The sequence below is a fragment of the Sceloporus occidentalis genome, unplaced genomic scaffold (genome assembly GCF_023333645.1).
Source record: "Sceloporus occidentalis isolate IW3139 unplaced genomic scaffold, rSceOcc1.0.p SCAF_2, whole genome shotgun sequence".
NCBI classification, from domain to species: domain Eukaryota; kingdom Metazoa; phylum Chordata; class Lepidosauria; order Squamata; family Phrynosomatidae; genus Sceloporus; species Sceloporus occidentalis.
This window is the reverse complement of record NW_028316982.1, coordinates 271,168,246-271,189,221: the sequence shown is the minus strand read 5'-3', so window position 1 is coordinate 271,189,221 and position 20,976 is coordinate 271,168,246. Positions and strand designations below refer to the sequence as shown.

General features: G+C 43.0%; 1 protein-coding gene across 2 annotated transcripts in view; it reads right to left on the bottom strand.

Moving 5' to 3' along the window:
* Nucleotides 1-20,900, bottom strand: part of LOC149320178 (uncharacterized) — a 51,680-nt gene extending 30,780 nt beyond the window's left edge. The window contains exons 1-7 of one of the 2 annotated variants that reach the window (XM_089513081.1): nt 20,767-20,832; nt 14,392-14,503; nt 10,774-10,931; nt 7,534-7,605; nt 6,821-6,893; nt 4,493-4,590; nt 1,080-1,213 (exon numbers count right to left, since the gene is read on the bottom strand). In XM_089513081.1, the coding sequence (XP_089369207.1) occupies nt 1,080-1,213; nt 4,493-4,590; nt 6,821-6,893; nt 7,534-7,605; nt 10,774-10,931; nt 14,392-14,488 (632 nt within the window). In that variant the 5' untranslated portion in view covers nt 14,489-14,503; nt 20,767-20,832. Of the gene's footprint in view, nt 1-1,079; nt 1,214-4,492; nt 4,591-6,820; nt 6,894-7,533; nt 7,606-10,773; nt 10,932-14,391; nt 14,504-20,766 lie in introns of both variants that reach the window. The other variant, XM_089513080.1, reaches the window with a different exon arrangement.
* Nucleotides 20,901-20,976: the final 76 nt, after the last annotated feature.

The following is a 20,976-nucleotide window of genomic DNA, read 5'->3' as shown; positions in this document are numbered from 1 at the left end:
AGAGTCACAATATCCTGTGGGCCACATTTGCGTAGCGAGCAGAGTTGTGTCAACAGTAAGGATGGAAAGAAAATTTGTTACAGGTTGTCTCCCTTATCTGAAGTGTTTTAGATTTTTGGGGATTTTTAAATGCCTGTTTTTGCACATAAGTACATAATGGAGATTATACTGTATACCTCTAAAAATCTTGGAGATGGGGTCCAAGTCTGAACACAAAATGTATGTATGTTTCATATACACCTTATACACATTGGCTGAAAGTAATTTTATACATAATATTTTTAATAATTTTGTGCACAAAACAGTTTGTGTACACTGAACCATCAGAAAGCAAAAGTGTCACTATCTCAGCCACCGACATGGACAATTTTGGATTTTAGTGGATTTCAGAATTCCAAATAAGGGAGGCTCAACATGTATGTCGTTACAGATTCATAATCTAGAGTTACAGGTCTGTAACTGCTCTATTTTCAGTAATAAATAAATAAAATAAAATTTTTATTTATATACCGCCCTTCCACAGATCAGGGCGGTTTACAACATTTTAAAAACAATACAGTGGTCCCCCGGGTTACGAAATTAATTCGTTCCGCGGTTAATTTCGTAACCCGAAAACCTTCGTAACCCGAATTGCCATAGGCGCTAATAGAAAAAAAGCCGCGGCTCCGCCGCGGCTCCATTTGAAACAGCGCCGGGGTTTTTTCGTAACCCGAAAAAACCTTCGTAAGCCGAAGCAATAAATCCCTATGGGATTTATTCGTATCCCGAAAATTTCGTACCCCGGGTAATTCGTATCCCGGGGTACCACTGTACATTAAAAGCATCAATATCATTACAATAAAAAACAGAAAAACAGAAAAAGCCCCTAAGAACTCATAGTCTTATTATAAAACTACACTGATGCCCCCTCCGCCCACCTTAACAGCCAGCATCCGCACTGGGCAAAAGATCTGTCAATCTCTTTCAGTTGTCAGTCAGGACACAAGGAAAATGACATTTCCAGCCCCCTCCTACCAGTGAGCGAGGCTTCTGCAAGCAATTGTGACAGGAGTCCTGCTTTCAATTGTCGACAGGTTTACCTTTCAGAAACAGCCAGGTCGAGAGGGAGTGAACTCAGCCCATTGGCCGTAAGGTGGAGAACTTTAAGGTGGGACAAAACCCCCAAGACTTGGACATCCTCAGGAGACAGGTTGTTGTAGGAGAGGTCCAAAATCTGGAGTGGAGACAAAGAAGAGAGTTCCAGGGCAGGGAGATATACAGTGGGCCCTCCACATTTGCTAGGGTTAGGGATGCAGAACCTCTGTAAAAGTGGGAATACCACACATCTAAAAAAACAACACTTTTTTTTTACCTTAGAGAACACCTCCAACATAAGTCTATAGTCAATATTTGTAGAAGGTGACCACAGAATTGTGCTGGAGAATGTACAAATTCATAGAGAAGTGTTCTCTCTAGGGATCTCTAGGTCCTCCAGTGCAACTTCTGGTGGATGCTGATCACAAAGTCACACTGGAGGACCTAGAGCAGAGATTCTCACTCTGGCCTTCCAGATGTTTTGGACTTCAGTTCCCAGAATCCCAGCCCATTGGCCAAGCTGGGGCACCTGGGAAATGAAGTCCAAAACATAAAGAGGATCTGAGTTTGGGAATAACTAAACTAGAGGTTCCTAGAGAAAATATATTACAGTCGTCCCTCCACCTTTGTGGATTTGACTTTTGTGGATTTGTGTATTCACAGACTATATTAGTGTGTTTTCTCTACAAATCTCTAGGTCCTCCAGTGCAACTCTATGGTCAATTTTAACCAAAAGTTGCACTAAAGGACTTAGCGATTCCTAAAGAGAACTCCTCTTCCAGCACAATTCTATGGTCAACATCTGGCAGATGTTACATTTATAGTTACAATGGCGCTATACAGACTGCCCAAAAAGGGCAGTCTGCCTGCGTCTTGCTTTGCCGCACGAGGAAGCCGCAGCGGACAAACCGCGTGGCTTCCTTGTGCAGCAAAAAGAACCCTCAAAAGAGGGTTCTTTCTGCGGCGCCCTTGTGACTCGCAGTGCTCCAATGGCGCACTCGCAATATCACAAGGGGGTATGACATGCAGACGCTATGCATCTGTCATGTCGTAATGGCGGTGCCCATGTAGACAGGACGCCACCATTTTGCCGCTGCCAGTACATACTAGGCTAACCCTAGTACGTACTAGGGTTAGGGAGCATCTGAATGGCGTGCGCTCCCTAACCCTACTGCAGCCGCCGCCACGCTACATTTTGCCAATATGTATCCCGCCAATGTTTTAAAAATAACTCTTCTCTTTCTTGTTATTCAAAAATCACTCTATAGTTAATTTTTTTGTTACTTGGGGGAAATAAAAGACTGCTACAAGTCACTAGCCTGTTGTACAAAACACACCTAAGTAGTGAGATCACATCCCTTGTAACTGTAACAGTAACTATAACAATTACAATTACATTCTTCTTTAACTTACAGCACAGGTAGGCAAAGTGCAGCCTCCAGTTGTTGGACTGCAACTCTCAAAATTCCTCACCATTGTCTATGTTGGATAGGAGATGATGGAAGTTGCAGTCAAACAAAGTTTAGGGGGACATATTTCTGCTCACCTCTGCATGATAGTCATAATGGTCTACAGTGGCGCCTCCGTATACGCGGTCTTTTTATAGGCGGCTTTGAGCATAGGCTCTCAAAGCCGCCGGCGCGCGCGGGGCAGCGCATCCCATTCAATTGAATGGGTGCGCGCACCCGTTGTGCCTCGTGCGCCGCCGCGTACGAGCCCCATTGGAAACAATGGGGCTCGAGCATAGGCAGATTTTTTTATACGCGGAGGGATCCGGAACGGATCCCCCGCGTATAATAAGGTTCCACTGTATATATCTAGTTTTCAGTTCCAACCAGAATAGGTCCAGTGAACCAACAGAAGCTCTCCATGACAACACTGATGTAACTTCTCTAGATTTAATAAAACTATTCCAGGTGGAACTAATAGTTGGATAAACACCGGGTGGAAATCATAGGCAAAAGGGAAGGATGTTGGATACTGAAATCCAACAACCTCCAGAGGCCCAAATGATTCCTACCCGTGTTGTAAGGCAATGTAATCTACTACATTGCAAAACAAAAGATTTAATTACAATATTTAGTTACTCCCAAGACCTGGATATTTTTAATTTGTTTTCTCCAATTTTATCATATTTGTCTGCAAATTCAAAAGAAGGGTGGGTATAAAAAAGAGGAATGATATAGGGGCGAAACAGATGGGCAGGAAAAAGTGGCTTGAAGCTACCTTTTCTGAAGCCACATTGAAACCCCACCAACCACACCGCCAGCTCCCAAGGCAGCTGGAGTGCTCATGTCATGACCACATGATATGGCTTCAAGCCAGGAAGAAGTGGGAAAAAACTGCTTAGTTTTGAAACGGCTTTTCTCTGCATAAGGGCACTTTCCTTCTGGCTTCAAGGCATGTGTCATCTAAACACCACACCTTCAAGTCAGCCTGAAAGCATCTCTTTTTGCCTGTCTGTTTAGCCCCTCAGGGCCGGTACAGACTGGCCCTTTAAGACACCCTTGACACGTGCTAGAGTTGCCTCGGGGTGGCACTTCCAGACACCCCCCAACCCTAGCACATGATGAGGGCGTCAAAATGGTGGCTCCCTGTACACATGGGTTCTGCCATGGTTATGCAAGCACCACGCGGCATCCGCCTGGCACCACATGGTGCTTATGTAATGAGTGTGCCACTGGTGCATTTGTTACACCGCAGCCGCAGTGTAAAAAGAACCCGCTTTTTGCGGGTTCTTTTTACTCCACAGGGAAGCTGCACGGTTTGGCGGCTGTGGCTTCCCTGCGGAGAGAAAACAGGCGCCGGCAGGGTGCTGTTTTTGGGCGCTTTGTCCCACGTGTCAGTTACACTGCAGTTCTAAGTCCACTCAGGTCCTATGGGACTCAGGAGACAAAGAGAGAGATTTCCAGCCTGACGAACTCCTTATTACACTGTACAGGTTCTGTTCCACTTTCATGAGAACTCCTCTTCTCCCAAAACTCAAGGCAGGCTTTACATATAGGCCTGGCTCACCTGTACTGGTCTGTCTTGAGCTGACCAGACAACAGAGAGGTGTCAGGAAAACCTGGCCACCCTATACCAAAAGTATATTAAATGCAACTGATGCTCCTAGCCCATCCAGCATTTGAGAAAGGCCCTCTTTAGCTACCAATGTCCAGCATAGCGTAGTGGACTGAGTGTTGGACGATGACTCTAGAGACCAGGGTTTGAATCCCGGCTCAATCATAGAAACTCACTGGGTGATCTTGGGCAAGTCACACTCTCTCAGCCTCAAAGGTTGGTAATGGCAAACTCCCTCTGAAGAAACTTGCCAAGAAAACCCTGTGATAGTGTTGGCTTAGGGTCACCGTAAGTCAGAAACTACTTGAAGGCACCCAACAACAACAACAACAACAACAACTCCTTTTGATCTTACCTCCAAGTGAGGGAAGTCCCCAGCATTGACTTTAAGACTTCTCAGGCCATTCAAGGAAAGTTCCAGTTCTCGTACCTGAGGGAATTTACGAAAAATGTCTTTGAAAAAAAGAAGAAGAAAAGACAACATTAGTTGGATAGATGATGGTGGCCAGCACACCAGAACTGATGTGAAGCACAAATGGAGGCCTCAAATGCCTTTGAGGATATCCCACTTTTGAAATAAATTAAAACGATTCACTGTTCCAGATACACACACTTAGTACTACAGAAACAGACGTTAAGCCACAGCAGAAGTTTGGCACAGAAAAACTGATGTTCAAGTTTCTTGGTCGCACCTTTTAATGAACAAAGAGCTCCATGTTTGGGGAAGGAAAGGCCAACTGCCTCCTGTCCTTTATTTATTTAAGTTTAGACTGATGGGTCACTTGTCAATAGGGTTAATGAATCTGCTCCAGGTTCCAGTCAGAAATTTAAGGGAGTGATTCAAGGTGCTGATGAACCTCTCTTTGGGATGCATTGCTGCACCTTGGATAACTCCTTTGAATTTGGAAGGGGCTCTCCCAGGCGCTGAACATTAACACACTGGTTAATTAACAGACCAGTGGTAATTTTCACTCATCCCTCTAATGCCATGAAATGTGACAGTTTCCACTCATCTCCCTTTCTGCCACCAATGTGGGGCATCCCACTGTCTCACTGCCATTTGGAGACCTCTCGGGTGCCCCCATGGTTCCAGTGTGAAATTGTATTCATCTTATCTCCCTATCAGAGAATCAGAGAATCCTAGAGTTGGAAGAGTCCCCAATGGCCACCCAGTCCAACCCCATTTTGTCCAAAGTGCTGAAACTACACATTGATGCGACTGACATGTACACAATAAGGATACCACTGGAGTCCCGTGCTCCCTGCAGCCAGCCTCTGATAACAATATCTCTGCAGCTCTTTGAACAACCTGGAGCTTTTGAACATTTTTCAAGGCCAGCTCCAGATACACCATGTTACACAGTCATTCAAGTGGGATGTAACTAAGACATGTGTTGCAGCAGGCAAAGATAATCACCTATACACACATATCAAGAAAGATTTGTTCTGCCAGCTAAAACTCCCTCAAGTATAACTGGGCAACAAGGCAAGAGATTGAAAAATTGTTTCAAAACACATTGTGAGAAAGACATAATAAAGGGGCAGAAATTGCAAGAATGCTAAGAACTGGAAATTAATTGTGTAACATTTACAAGTGAACAAAATAGTACAGTAATGTAGGGGAGCGTCTTCCACTGTGAACAGCTCTTATTGTCAGGAAGTTCCTCCTAATGTTGAGGTAGAATCTCTTTTCCTGCAGTTTGAATCCATTGTTCCATGTTCTAGCCTCTGGAGCAGCAGAAAACAAGCTTGCTCTATCTTCAATATGACACCCCCTCAAATATTTAAACAGGGCTATCATATCACCTCTTAATCTTCTCTACGCTGCGTCAATAGTAAAGTCTAGATCAAGAGAGGTAATAGTGCCACTCTATTCTGCTCTGGTCAAGCCTCACCTGGAAAAATACTGGGTCCAGTTCTGGGCACCACAATTCAAAAAGGATGTTGATAAACTGGAGCGTGTCCATAGAAGGGTGACTAAAATGGTGAAGGGTCTGGAAACCATGCCTTATAAGGAGAGACTTAGGGAGCTGGGTATGTTTATCCTGGAGAAGGTTAAGAGGTGATATGATGGCCATGTTTAACTATTTGAAGGGATGTCATATTGAGAGAGCCAGCTTGTTTCTGCTGCTCCATAGTGGTGTCCAGAACTGGACACAATATTCCTAGTGAGGCCGGACCAAAGCAAACTAGAGTGGCACTGGTGCTTTCCTTGATCTAGAAACTATACTTCTATTGATGAAGCTTAAAATCACATTCGCTTTTCTAGCTGCCACATCACACTCTTGACTCATGTTTAACTTGTGGTCTACTAGGACTACTAGATCCCTTTCACACATAGTCTTGTTATGCCAGGTGTTCTTCATCCTATATCTATGCATTTCTTTTTTCTGCCCTAAGTGCAGTACCTTACATTTCTGCCTGTTGAAATTCATTTTGTTAGCCTTGGCCCCACTTTCTTGTCTATTAAGGTCATTTTGAATGGTGATCCTATCCTCTGGGGTATTAGCTACTCCTAATTTGGTGTCATCTGCAAATTTGATAAACATGCCCCCTATTCTTTCATCTACCGTAAGTCATGTGCCACTAGAGCCAAGGAATGAAGAAGAACCTCCGTTTCAGCCCCAAACCCTTTAATGATGAAGTCTCAAAGCTGAAGACAACAGTGTTGGGCATTCCTTACCGAGGGTCAGCAGATTTTCTGTGGCACTGATATAGGCAACAGAAGTGAACTGCTCAAAGTCCTCTTCTTTCGCCTGTAGAAATGAGAAAGGAAAGTCAACCCTTCCTTCTACAGCAGGGATGGGGAAAGTGTGACCAGCAAGCTGCATGGTCCTCCCAGTGCCATTTTTGTGGATCTTAAAACTCCTAAACGTTTGGTTTGAAAAAAATGAAATGATGAAAAGAAATTTGGCTCAATTTCTTCCTCTGCACTCCAATGTCCCTCAGCCCCACTAAGGGGCTGGAGTCAATTTTGCAACATACTACCATCACTCCCACCAGCCATTTTAGGTCCAGGAGAGACCTTATTCTGACTGGAAGCTTCCCACAAAATGACTTCTGAAAAAATGGGCCTCTCTTGGGCCTAAAACAGCATAGAAATTGTAAAAACGCAGCAAAATTGTCCTTTCACTACACTGCCTATGGGGTGCACTTTATGGGGTTTACATCACAGATGAAGCTCAGTACCAGAATTTACAGTATGCCTATAGCCAGAAAGCTACAGAGAAGTGTGTACTTGCAAGATCAGTCCATGACCAAACAGGGGAGCTAATGCTTGCTGGACAGTTCAGACTGTCACCATCCCAGCTTATCTCGGTGGTGCTGTGACAGTTTCAGTTAATACACAAAACAGTCAGTCAGTCAGTATATCCATGCAGCCTGAGTTCTTCTCACCGAAGAAAAATTCCGGCCACTGACGTCCACCGCGCACAGATCTGAAGGGCTTTTCACATGATGGATTGCAATCTGCAAATGATAAGACAGAGAGGAAGGGCTGGGGCCACAGGTATACTTACAGCAAGGTGGGGGCCAAAACAAAGTCATGGCCTCCCAACCAAAAATTTTGTGCCCCCTCCCATGAAATTACCCTTCAGTCCCAAACTTTCTAGCATTGTGGTGATTTAAAACTTCGGCTGAGCATCTAGAAATACAATTTAGACATCCCAAAAGAAGGGACAGGCAAAATGATCCAGGGAATGCAAGCATCCATTAACCATCCATTAAGAACCCAAACCCTCCCTCCAGTCCATCTCCCCTGATCCAGGCCTCAGAGGTAGAGAAGAACTGCTGGCCCTCATCCCCTTCCCCACCACCACTCCCTTCTCCTTCTGTGTCGTGTCTTTCTAGATTGTAAGCCCGAGGGCAGAGAACCGTCCAATTAAAAAGATTGTATGTACAGCGCTGTGTAAATTTACAGCGCTTTATAAATAAAGGTTAATAATAATAATAATAATAATAATAATAATAATAACGGCAAATATAAAAAACATCTAGGGGTAACCATATTGGCCATATAGCAAATCCTATAACATCCAAACAATAATACCTTTATTGGACCAACCAAAATGCACAATTACATGTTGCAAGCTTTCGAAGTCACACTGGCTTCTTCATCAGGCAAACAGGAGAAAGAAATTGAAGATGTTAGTAATAGACCTGCATTTTCTGTTTCTGATCTTAGTTTAGATGGTAGGGAGGGCTCTCTGCAGGCTGGCTCCTCTCCCTTTGTCCACGTGGTCACAGGTAGATTGTCAAAGTCAAGGAAATTTAGTGTCCATCTGCAACTCAAGGAAGATGTTTCCTTGGAATCCAGCATATCTCCTTCCTTTGTGAAGCCACAACAGGCTCCTATGGAGGTAGAGAACACTGAATTTCTCAAGAAGCCTTCATGTTTTGCAGCAGGAAAACTTTAGGTGGTCTAGATGCAAATGTAAGAGGTCTAGGTATGAATGATTTTCAGTGTTTCACTTTCCACAAAGCTAGAAATCTGGGGACTGAAGGGGGGGGGGGAAATCCCTCAATAGCTATATCCCTAGCTGGGACACACAGTGAAAATAAAATTAGATGTCCTTCATCTAGAAAAGCCACTTTGTGACCTATCCTGAAAATTATCATGCATAGGATCACTTCAATTTAAAAATCCAAGGTTCAGATGTAAAACAAAAAAACTTTATCCAGAAACCAGTCTCAAGGGTCTGGCCTTGATGTTCCCAGCACAATCTGTGCTCCCCGTACATTTGCTCATTAACCACCCCAAGGAAGGTATGCATTATCAACCATTCATGATAGCCTGTCTCATCATCCAGTATTAAAATGCTCAAAGCATATTTATAAGACCATGGGAGACAATTGGTGGGGCTCGGATCCTGACACAATAGACTCATCCCTCCATGTTTGTGGCTTTGATATTTGCGGGTTTGATTATTCATGGATTTGATTAATATGTTCTCTCTAGGAATATCTAGGTCCTCCAGTGCAACTCTATGGTCAACTATAACTAAAAGTTGCACTGAAAAACCTAGAGATTCCTAGAGAGAATACTCTGGTAGGCATTTGTAGCTCCTCCAGAACAATTCTGTCGCCAGTGTCTGGCACATGTTGACTACAGAGTTGCACCAGAGGACCTAGAGATTCCTAGAGAGGTGTCCTCACAGGTAAAACCATTGTGTTTTTGTTATTTGCGCTTTTTCCATATTCACCGTGGTCTTTGTCCCTAACCCTAGCGAATATGGAGGGACAAGTGTACTCATCGGTCCTCTATCTTCCTATGCCGAGTAGTATAACAAAAATGATCAAGGAGATTAAGTACCTTCTCTCAGGCGAAACCTGGGTACCTATTTTCATGAAAAGGGTACAATGTCTGAGGTATGACAGAATCTTGAAAAATGATAGATGAAATTATGGAAGGGAATCAATGGTCCAAAACACACTGCAGAAATAATCCAGTCTGAGACCACTTTGACACCCCTGGCTCAATGCTAGGGAATTCTGGGAATTTAGGGGCTTGACAGACTGCCCCTAAGGGGTGGCCTGCAACCGCCCCTTTTAGGACTAGATTGGGGCCACGACAACTACATGCTGTGGTCCCGATCTCTCCTTTCCATGGTGCAAAAAGGAACTGCAAAATGTGGCTCTTTTTTGCACTCCAGAAAGGGTGCCACAGCCACTGGTGCGTGCCTTTTCCGCGTTGTTTTTGCACTGTGTCATGTAGACGCAGTGCCAGAGGAGCACCATGATGCCGTGTGCCTGTGGAGTGGCGCATGATGTCATGTCGGCCTGGAAGTGGAGTCGGGATGTGCAACATGTGGGTCCCACACCCCGACTCTGCCCCAACCATTAAGATTGGCCTTAATGGCTGGTTTGTTGAGCCCCTTAGTTTTGGACCACAACCCCTTCAGGCTGGGGGATCTGGGAGTTGCAACCAATGATTCTCGGTTGTGGAATTTGCTGATAGAAGCAGCAGTGATGGCCACCAGGTTAGAAAAGAACAAATTCCCCTTTAAAACAGTTAGACATGATCAGTAAATGGAATCTCCATGTTTTCCAGCACCCTGTCTCTGGAAACCAGATCCTAGAGGAAACAATGGAGGGAAAGCTGTTTCACTCTTGTGCCCTGCTTGTGAGCTTCCCCAAACAATCTGGTTGTCATCTAAAGGGACTCTCGCAGAACTTGTAATGTTGCATTTTGGACTACAGCTCCCAGAACTACTAATCCTGGTCCCCCACAAACAGCATGGCCAGATTAGATAGAGTCACATTTTCCCAACATAGCTAAGTTTTCAACTTAGTAACCTGTCTGTACAGTTCTCGTAACTATTAGGAAAGGAGACTGGTCATGTCTATGCAATTCAATTTACTTTTCTTTGGTTCCGCCCTGTATAACACCAAAGGTCCATCTTCCAGTTGGTTTCTCTGGAATTGGGTGTACAAAAGCTCAGCAGAGAATTTTTGGAACGTGGATTTTTTGAGGGAAGGATCATTCCACATCATGGGTGCCACTACACTTATGGCACTGCTCTAATAATAATAATATGGCATCATGAAGGGCTCTGCTCTGAATGACCTCAGGGACTGTGCCTATAAAGCAGAAGGAGATTGCTCAGGAATTCCTTGCCCCCAAGTTATCGAACTCACTAGCTGTGCGCCATCAAGCGTTTTCTCATCCAGATGCCGGAGGTCTCCTGTTGGCACCACTGCCCCCTCCCATGTGATCCGGGTGGGCCTCCTTCCCAAGAGCAGTTCAATCTTGGTTTGCTCTGCTGTCTGGCGTGCCACCTGCCAGTGACCGACCCCTGAAATTACATACACAAAACCCAATATTTATTATTAAGTCAGGAAATAAAAATACAATGGGCCCTCCGCATTCACTGGGGTTAGGGGTGCAGGATCCTTGTGAATGTGGAAAAAACTGCAAATAAAAACCCACTTATTTTGTACCTGAGAGAATACTTCTCTAGGAATCTCTAGGTCCTCCAGTGCAACTTTATGGCCCACAACTGGCAGAAAGTGACTACAGAACTGAACTGGAGGATATACAAATGCCAAGAGAAGTATTTTCTTTAAGAATCTCTAGGTCCTCCAAAGCAACTCTATAGTCAACTTCCAACAGAGTTGCTCTGGAGGAGCTAGAAATTCCTAGAGAGAACATATGTGATCGCTGGAATAGCGGTATAAAAATAAATTATTATTATTATTATTATTATTATTATATTAATAAAATCTGTGAATAACCAAATCCTCAAAATTCAAAGCTGCAAATGTGGAAGGCTATCTGTACTGTTAACTTGAAACATTTGGATCTTATTTACACAATCCTGAGACAAGGAAGGAGAAAGAACTGTGGGATATGTAAGCCACACAGGACACCTTTAAGGAAAAGTAAGGGTCAACCAGAGTGCCTCGAAGTATTGAGAGCTTACAGTTCTTTTCATTTTGGTTGTCTGTGCATATTCACAGGTTTCTATCTAGCCCCATCTTGAAATAAGCCAGGTTTCCCTTCCTCCCTGGTGTTCTTTCCCCTCCATCATATGACACATCTCATGTAATGTATCAGTAACTGATTTTCACCAATTTCCACTGAGCCATTATTATTATTATTATTACTACTACTACTATTTAGGAACTAAAGAGTACATCTACACTGTAGAAATAATGTTTAAGTGTTGTAGCTCCACCCTATGGATTCACAGGATTTGTAATTTTACAAAATCTTGAGCTTTCTCTGCTTCTGCCTCAAACTACAAATCCCAGCATTCTGTAGGATGGAGCCATGGCAGTTAAAGTGATGTTAAGCTTCAACATTCCTACAGTGTAGATGCACCCTGAGACTTTTTTTCCTATATGGAGATGGCTGTAGAAGGACTGGAACCCCATCAGTAACATACACACACTTGATTTGGGGTTAAATGCATGTGTATTTTGTTTTGGATGCAGCACAGGAAGCTATTCCTTGAATCCATGAAGGTCCCTTTCCAGCAGCTGCCATGCCAGCACTTTTCTGTTCATTAAATGGCCATGTGGTTGTGGAGAGAGGGAGCCAACTGAGGACTGGGGATGGCCTTTCATTCCTGCCTCAGTTCTCCAAGAAGATAATTTAGCAAGCCGACTAGGGCACAGGAAATTCACAGCCCCTTAGCTGATGGCTTCCAGCACCGCCTTGCAGCAAATGGTAGAATCAGACCCACAGTTAAATACTGTAATTCAATCTGTACCATCACAGGGTCAACACTCCAGACCCACATCACTAATAGTGGGTGCCCCAGGCAAGGCTGAAACCAAAGAAAAGGAAACTGAGCTGTGCAGGCATGACCCAGCTCCCATCCCAATAGCTGTGAGAACTGTCAAAGTAGATTGCTCAAAGGTAAATGTACTCCCCTATTCTGCTCCCAGCTGCACATTGTTTTTCCATCCTTAAACTGCTACACTAAAAAGCAAAACTGAACTGGGCAATTAACATAGTGAAAGGTCTGGAAATCATGCCCTCTGAGGAGTGACTAAAGGAACTGGGTGTGTTTAGCCTAAAGAAGAGATTAAGAGGTGATATGATAGCCCTAAGTATTTGAAGGGGAGTAATATTGAGGATGGTGCAAGCTTGTTTTCTGCTGCTCCAGAGAATGGGATGAAAACTACAGGAGAAAAGAAAACATTGGGAAGAACTTCCTGTCAGGGGTGCTTTGATTATGTATTCCTGCATACATAATTGATGGATTCGATGGCCCTTGAGGTTTCTCCCAGCTCTATGATTCTTTGAATCTGTCTAGAAGGGCCATCATGCATTATTTTGGTTGGCTGGCCTCCTCTTACAGTGACTTATGATGACTGGGGTCTAACCAATGCCATCACAACTCAGTTTTTTAGCCATCGCTGTAGTTTAGAATTCTGTTCCAACCACACGATGGACAGGACTTTCCCCAAATCCACCCTGTAAGCCATGCAGCACCAGGGTCCCCATTCTATTTTCCTTTCACCATATGCTCTGCAAGAGCATCATCTGCAAGGAAATCCCAAGAACATCTGAAGGATTCTCCAGATGCCCACCACAATGTCTCCAGCTGAAGGAAAATACCTGGCTGTGTCCCCACTGATCCCCCTGCTCTTCAACAACCTGGTCATGAGAGTGCTGGGCAGCTTACAAGATGGGTTTTGGGGATGGTAACATCAGGAAATGTAAATACTGAGAAACAACTATGTGAGACACCACACTGCAGAAATAATCCAGGTTGACACCACTTTAAAACTGTCATCATCCAGCCTGGAGGGAGTGAGGGGGCGGGTCCAACACCATCGGGACTGCCCTGAAGGGACAGAGCCCTCCCTCCACGGCCAACTGTCATCGTCCAGCCTGGAGGGAGTGAGGGGGTGGGTAGGGGCTAATTTTGTATTGCAATTTTTACTGTATACCGCTATGATCATTGTGGAATAGTGGTCTATAAATAAAACTTATTATTATTATTATTATTATTATTATTATTATTATTATTAAAACTGCTATGGCTTAATGCCATGGAATTCCGGGAACTGTAGTTTTGTGAGACATTTAGCTTTCTCTGTCAGAGTGTTCTGCTGCCAAAACAAACTACAGTTCCCAGAATTCCACAGCACTGAGCCATGGAAGTTAAAATGGTGTCAACCTGGAATATTTCTGCATTGCAGACACAGATTTTTGGCCTTCATTCATATCTTCACTTTCCCCCCAATAAAGGGACTCAGGGCATCTTACAAATTATTAAAACTAGTACAGATTAAATACTATATAGAAGCACTATATACGTGTGTGTGTGTGTGTGTGTGTGTGTGTGTGTGTTATTTTTAAAAACAATTAAACAATCTATAGAGTTAAAACCATTTAAAATTCATTGAAAGGCAATATTTAAAAAAAATCAGTGAAACAGCAGACCATTCACAGTCCATCATCATTACTTCTTGAAAACCTGACAGAACAGGAAAGATTTCTCTTGCTGGGGGAAGGAGAGCAAGGAAGGAGCCATCCTAGCCTCCCTATGAAGGGAGTTCCAAAGTCTGGGAACAGCTACCAAGAAAGCCCTCTCCAAATGTACCTGGGAAAGTAGTGAGACAGTGAGAAGATCTAGCAGGCTCATATAGGGAGATATATAGTCCTTCAAAGCAGCACTACTGGGGCTTGGCAGGTGTCAGCAAGGACAAGGAGAAGAGAGGTACAGAGCTGCAGCCACTTTATGTCTACAGTGCAGGACATATCAGCAGCTCATATCAGCAAAAGTCAGGATACATCACCTTCGTCATATCTGGGCCGCAAAAGATTTCTGGCTGGAAAACAGTTAGTTGGGTAACAGTTCCCATCATCTAGTTTATATATTCCTTTGGTAGCCATCGTGTCATTCTGTCCCTTCAGGAGAACAAATAAATCCATTAAGGCATTTGCTCCAATAGCAAAAACACAATAACAGCAACAACAACAACAACAACAAATTTTATTTCTTACCCACCTCTCCCCAGGACTCAAGCTAGGGTACAACATAGATTAACACAAATACAATTATTTAAACACCTTCAACTTCGTATTTGAACACTGTTAAAACACATAAGCATAAAACACATTAAAATCATACAGCATAAATTAAAACACTGTAATTTGAATTGGAAATTCATATTTTAAAATTGACCAGGTAGGCCTGCTGGAAGATATAGACCTTTAATACTCTTTTGAATGAAATATTTAGCTATCGACTATCTCCCGGCAGGTCATTCCACAGTCTAGGGACACCCAGCGAAAAAGTCCTCTGGGTGACAGTTTCCAATCGAGTGCTTCTTTTGTTAAATTTTATTTTATTGTGTTAACATGCGAACAATGCAAACAAATCAGAAAAAAACAAACATATAACTGCATAATCGCAAGTAAGAAGTAAGAAGACTGTCAAATTACTTAGAGCCTAACTTAAAATGTAACTTCAGGATGTCCATTTCATTATGCATTTTAAGGGAGATGATGAATAGCAGAGGAATCTGCAGCTAATGAAGAGTATGCCAGTGTCAAAACACCTGGCCAACAAATGTTCAACAGGGCAAAATGTAAGGTACTGCGCTTAGGGTGAAAAAATGAAATGCACAGGTACAGGATAGGGGACCCTGGCGTAACAAGACTACATGTAAAAGGGATCTAGGAGTCCAAGTAGACCACAGCTTGAACATGAGTCAACAGTGCACTACAGCAGCTAAAAAGGTCAATGCAATTTTAGGCTGCATCAATAGAAGTATAGTGTCTAGATTAGAATCTAGATCAAGGGAAGTAATAGTGCCACTGCATTCTGCTTTGGTCAGGCCTCACCTGGAATAATACTGTGTCCAGTTCTGGGCACCACAATTCAAAAAGGATGTTGAAAAACTGGAGCATGTCCAAAGGAGGGCCATCAAAATGGTGAAGGTTCTGGAAAGCATGCCTTATGAGGAATGACTTAGGGAGCTGGGGATGTTTAGCCTGGAGAAGAGAAGGTTAAGAGGTGATATGATAGCCCTGTTTAAATATTTGAAGGAGTGTCATATTGAGGAGGGAGCAAGCTTGTTTTCTGCTGCTCCAGAGACTAGGACCCGGAGCAATGGATGCAAACTGCAGGAAAAGAGATTCCACCTCAACATTAGGAGGAACTTCCTAACAGTAAGAGCTTATTTGACAGTGGAAGACAATTTTCCACGCCTCAACTGTGCCAAAGCACCCAAAACATTTCAGTTTCTTTTTTTCCACCATTAGGCCAAGAAGGGTTTTATTTTACACACAAAAAACCCGCCACCGCCTCTGGACATGCTTACCAGCTTGTCCACAATCTTTTTGAATTGTGGTGCCCAGAACTGGACACAGTATTATTCCAGAATACAGTGGCACTATAACGTCCCTTGATCTAGACACTATACCTCTATTGATGCAGCCTAGAATTGCACTGGCCTTTTTAGCTGCAGCTTCACATTGTCCGCTCATGTTCAACTTGTGGTCTACTAGGATTCTTAGATCCCTTTCACATGGAGTCCCATTAAGCCAGGTGTCGCCCATCCTATATCTGTGCATTTCATTTTTCCACCCTAAGTGCAGTAGCTTACATTTTTCTGTGTTGAAATTTATTTTGTTAGTTTTGGCCCAGCTTTCTAGTCTATTCAGGTCATTTTGAATTTTGATTCTGTCCTCTGGAGGATTAGCTATTCCTCCTAATTTGGTGTCATCTGTAAATTTGTTTATGTTTGATGATGATGTGATGATGATATTTTATTTGCAAATTTGTTTATGTTTGATGTATGTGTATTTATGTTTTAATTCTGCTTAAGACATCTCACTAGCTGCATCTCCATGACTCCAGAAATAAAAAGCTTGCTGATCATCCACAGAAGCCTGATTTACTGAGTCTGGGGGAGAGTTCAACTAGTTCTGACAACAAGAAGCTTTGACCACCGTCACAGTATACGGAAGCTGAGTTTGCATTTCTAAGGTATGGTTTAACGCTTGAAGGGACAATCCTCTGAGGAAACTCAAAGGAGGCCTTTGCTGAGCCAAGCAGCCTTGCCTCTGTGACAACACACAAAGGCTGCCTTCCCAGCATTCTGGTGATGCACAGAGCACACAAGACCATGGGACTCCAGCAGTGAAGAAAGAGCAGCAATGCGGGTAACAACTGGCAAAGTGAGGGTCAAGATCAAGCATGTGACATGCCCTGTAATCAAGCCATGCCCGCAGGAATCACCCTCATCGTGTGCCACCGGGAAGAAAGTAAGCATGGGCAACAGGGATGGACACAACCAAACACAAACCACTGTAGACCTCTACAATGCTGAAAATACCACAAACTTATTAGCAAGGGAGTTCTTTACAGTGCTGAAAATAAAATACGGTTGGCCCTCCCTATCCACTGGGTTTTTTTAATCCATGGATTCAAGCTTCCACGGATTGAAAATATTCCCAAAAATACAAATTCCCAAAAGCAGACTTTGATTTTGCCACTTTATAGAAGGAACACAATTTTTCCTATGCCACAATGTTTAATAGGATTTGAGCATCCATGGATTTCGGTACCCACGGGGAGCCCTAAAACCAAATCTCCAGCGGATACCAAGGGCCCACTGTAGTAGCAGAAGGAAATCCTTCAACATTTGTTGAAAATGAAATGTTATCAGTTCACAAGTATAGAAAATAAGATGTTGGCAGCCAGCAGAAAATGTTAGCAGACAGCGGGAAGTTTTCTTTTCCAGGGTAGTTTTCTTTTCTGTTTTGCCAAAGATAGACTTCTTCAGCTCTGTAGCCACAAAAAGAGGATGCAAATATGGAGGGACGAATATACTGGTATTCTGAAATTAAACAAACAAAAAAAAACTCCAAAATCCAAAACACTTCTGGTCCCAAGCATTTTTGATAAGGAAGACTCATCTGCAGTGCATCCATCTTCTAGCTGTGAGCAAGTAAGCTAGAAAAAAATATATTCCTTATCCCAATTGCCCTAAATCAGCGAGAAAGAATAATCTTATTTCACCTTGATCTGAGCAATCTCCAAACAGGAAAATATGTTGTCTGTGTGTGTGTGCGTGAACGACAAGCTGTAGGTAACTGTTGATGATGATGATGATGTTGTTGGCTGCCTTTGAGTCGACCTCAACTCATGGTGAGCCTGTGAATGAGACATCTCCAAGACCCCCTATCCTTTCTCTATTTGTCTGTTCAGGTCCTATAGGCTCAAACCCACGGTCTCCCTGATTGAGTCTATCCATCTGGCTTGCAGTCTTCCTCTCTTTTTCTTCACTCCACTTTTCCTAGCATTATTGTCTTTTCCAATATGTCATGCCTTCTCTTGATGTGGCCAAAGAACGACAGTCTCAGTTTACTCACCTTGGCTTCCAGGGAGAGTTCAGGCTTGATCTGTTCAAAAACCCATTTGCTTGTCTTTTCACAGGATCCTCAGCTCTCTTCTCCAGTACAACATCTCCAATGAATTGATTTTCTTCCTACCTGCTTTCCTCACTGTCCAGCTCTCACATCTCACATTTCTTTCTTTCAGTTAGTCTCAAAGGTGCTGTAAGATCTCTCATCAGTACAAGGTGACAGGGAAATACAATGGTTTCGGAAATCCTCACTTTAATGTTCAGCTGTATATCTGTAAACTTCAGGATCTTGTCAAGTTCTTTCATAGCTCCCCTTCCAATTCCTAATCTTCTGATTTCTTGCCCTATGAAGATTGAATTAGGTAGCTGGGTATGTTTAGAGGAGAAGAGGTGTTTAGAGGAGAAGAGGAGAAGAGGTTAAGAGGTGATATGATAGCCCTGTTTAAATATTTGAAGGGGTGTTATATTGAGGATAGAGCAAGCTTATTTTCTGCTGCTCCAGAGAATACAACCTGGAAGAATAGATGCAAGCTACAGGAAAAGAGATTCCACCTCAACATAGAATCAATCCTAGAGTTGGAAGAGACCACAAGGGCCTTCCAGTCCACCCTCCTGCCATACAGGGATTCACAATCAAAAAACCTCCAAGGAGGGAGACTCCACCAAAAACTCCAAGGGGGTGTGTTCCACTGTCGAACAGCCTTTACTATCAGGATCTTCCTCCTAATGTTGAGGTGGAATCTCTTTTCCTGGAGCTTGCATCTGTTGTTCTGTATCCTGTTCTCTGAAGCAGCAAAAAACAAGCTTGCTCCCTCCTCACTATGACACCCCTTCAAATATTTATTATTAACCTTTATTTATGAAACACTGTAAATTTACACAGCGCTGTACATGCAATCTTTTTAGTTAGACGGTTCCCTGCCCTCGGGCTTACAATCTAAAAAGACATGACACAGAAGGAGAAGGGAGTGGTGGAGGGAAAGGGTAAGAGGTCCAGCAGTTCCTCTCTACCTCCGAGGCCTGGACCAAGGCAGATGGACTGGAGGGAGGGCTTGGCTTCATAGTGGATGGTCAATCTTCTTCCAGGGAAAATACATACTCTCAAGTAGGATAATGCATATACAGTACACAGCAATACAGGAAATGGTTTGATAAACAGGCTATCATATCACCTCTTAACCTTCTCTTCTCCTAGCTAAATATCCCCAGCTCCCTAAATCTCTCCTAAGGCATGGTTTCCAGACCCTTCACCATTTTAGTCTCCCTCCTTTAGACACGCTCCAGCTTCTCAACATCCTTCTTCAACTGTGATGCCCAGAACTGGGCACATTGCTATTCCAGGTGAGGCCTGTCCAAAGCAGAATAGAGTGGCACTATTATTTCCCTTGATCTAAACACTATCCAAACCTCCCTATCATAGAATCATAGATTAGGAGGAAACTTCTTGACAGTAAGAGCTGTTTGACAGTGGAACACACTCCCTGGAGAGTGATGGGAGTCTCCTTCTTTGCAAGCTTTGATTGTGAGTTCCTGCATGCCAGAATGTAGCTGGATGGACAGCCCTTGGGGTATCTTCCAACTCTAGGATTCTCTGTATTCCTGCATGGCAGAATGGATCTGGATGGATGGCCTTTGTGGTCTCTTTCAACTCTAGGAGTCTATGAATCTTGACTGCGGTCTCCATTCCAACTGATGACTGAACCAAGCCATGGAAAATCTTGAACCATTTCAGTGTCTTCATCATCCGACGTGATCCAAATCTTCTGTAGTCATGATTTTTGTTTCCTTCACCTTCCACTGCAGACCTACCTTTGCGCCTTCTTGCTGGATCTGTGCTTCTCCTCCTTGCCACCTTGAGCTGTGATAAGGAATAATGGACAAGGGATGTGACCTTGGGCGGGTCACACTCTCTCAGCCACAAAGAAAGGCAACAAACAAACAACCACACACCTCTGAACAAATCTGAACAAAGGGCTGTCAAGACGGATCTCTTCCGACAAGCCTACCTGGTCTTCCATGGACACAGACTATCATAGAGATTGCCTAAATATCATAGAGATTACCCTCCTTTTGTCTAATCTGTCTGGCTAATCAAGTTGACTATTTTAATTGTTTTAATGGTTTATGATGTTTTATTATAGTATAATTCGGGGGGCGGGGGGAGCAATAGAATGTATTTTTTTTAGATTGTAAACCTGAGGGCAGGGAACTGTCTAGTTAAAAGTAATAATAATTGTAATAATAATAATAATAATAATTTAATAATGATGTACAATTAATAATAATAATAATGATTTACAATTAATAATAATTATAAGCCACTCTGAGAGCCTTTAGGGCTGAAGGGCCATAAATGCCATAAATAAATAGAATGTATTTAATATATATTGTATCTTATATTGTTTTTTATTTGATATTATAAGCCGCCTGGATCCTGCATAATAATGTTATTACTATTATTATTATTTAATTTTAAAATAAAAAAATAAAAATAAAATAAAGAAATAAAATAAAATTTAAAATAAAATAAAAAATAAAATAAAAAATTATTGCTATTATTAATGTCTAGAAAACCCTGTGAAAGGGTCACCTGGAGCCAGAAAGGCCTTGAAGACACAACACACAGGGGCTGAGCTTGGAAAAGTTACTTTTTTGAACTACAAGTCCAGGAAAAGTAACTTTGGACACATTAAGCTACGAAAAATAATACCATAGAGTTCCAAGTCCTCCAGTGGCTGGAAAGGTTCTTGCCGTAATACTCCCCTTGTCTTTTTCTGTTGTTATTATTATTATTACCTGGGCTTATTGTCCTCTTTTTCCTCCTTCTACCTTCGCAGGCCCCATCTTGCAGGCCTCTTTGGCCTCCCTGTAGCCATAGCAACGGGGAATGCGAGAGGGAAGCAAAAAACTCCATTTCCCAGCAGGCCCTCTGCTCCTTTCCCGGCATTCCATCGGGTTCTTTCCCCCCTTTCTTTCTTTCTTTGCCTTGCCTAACTCTAACAAAAT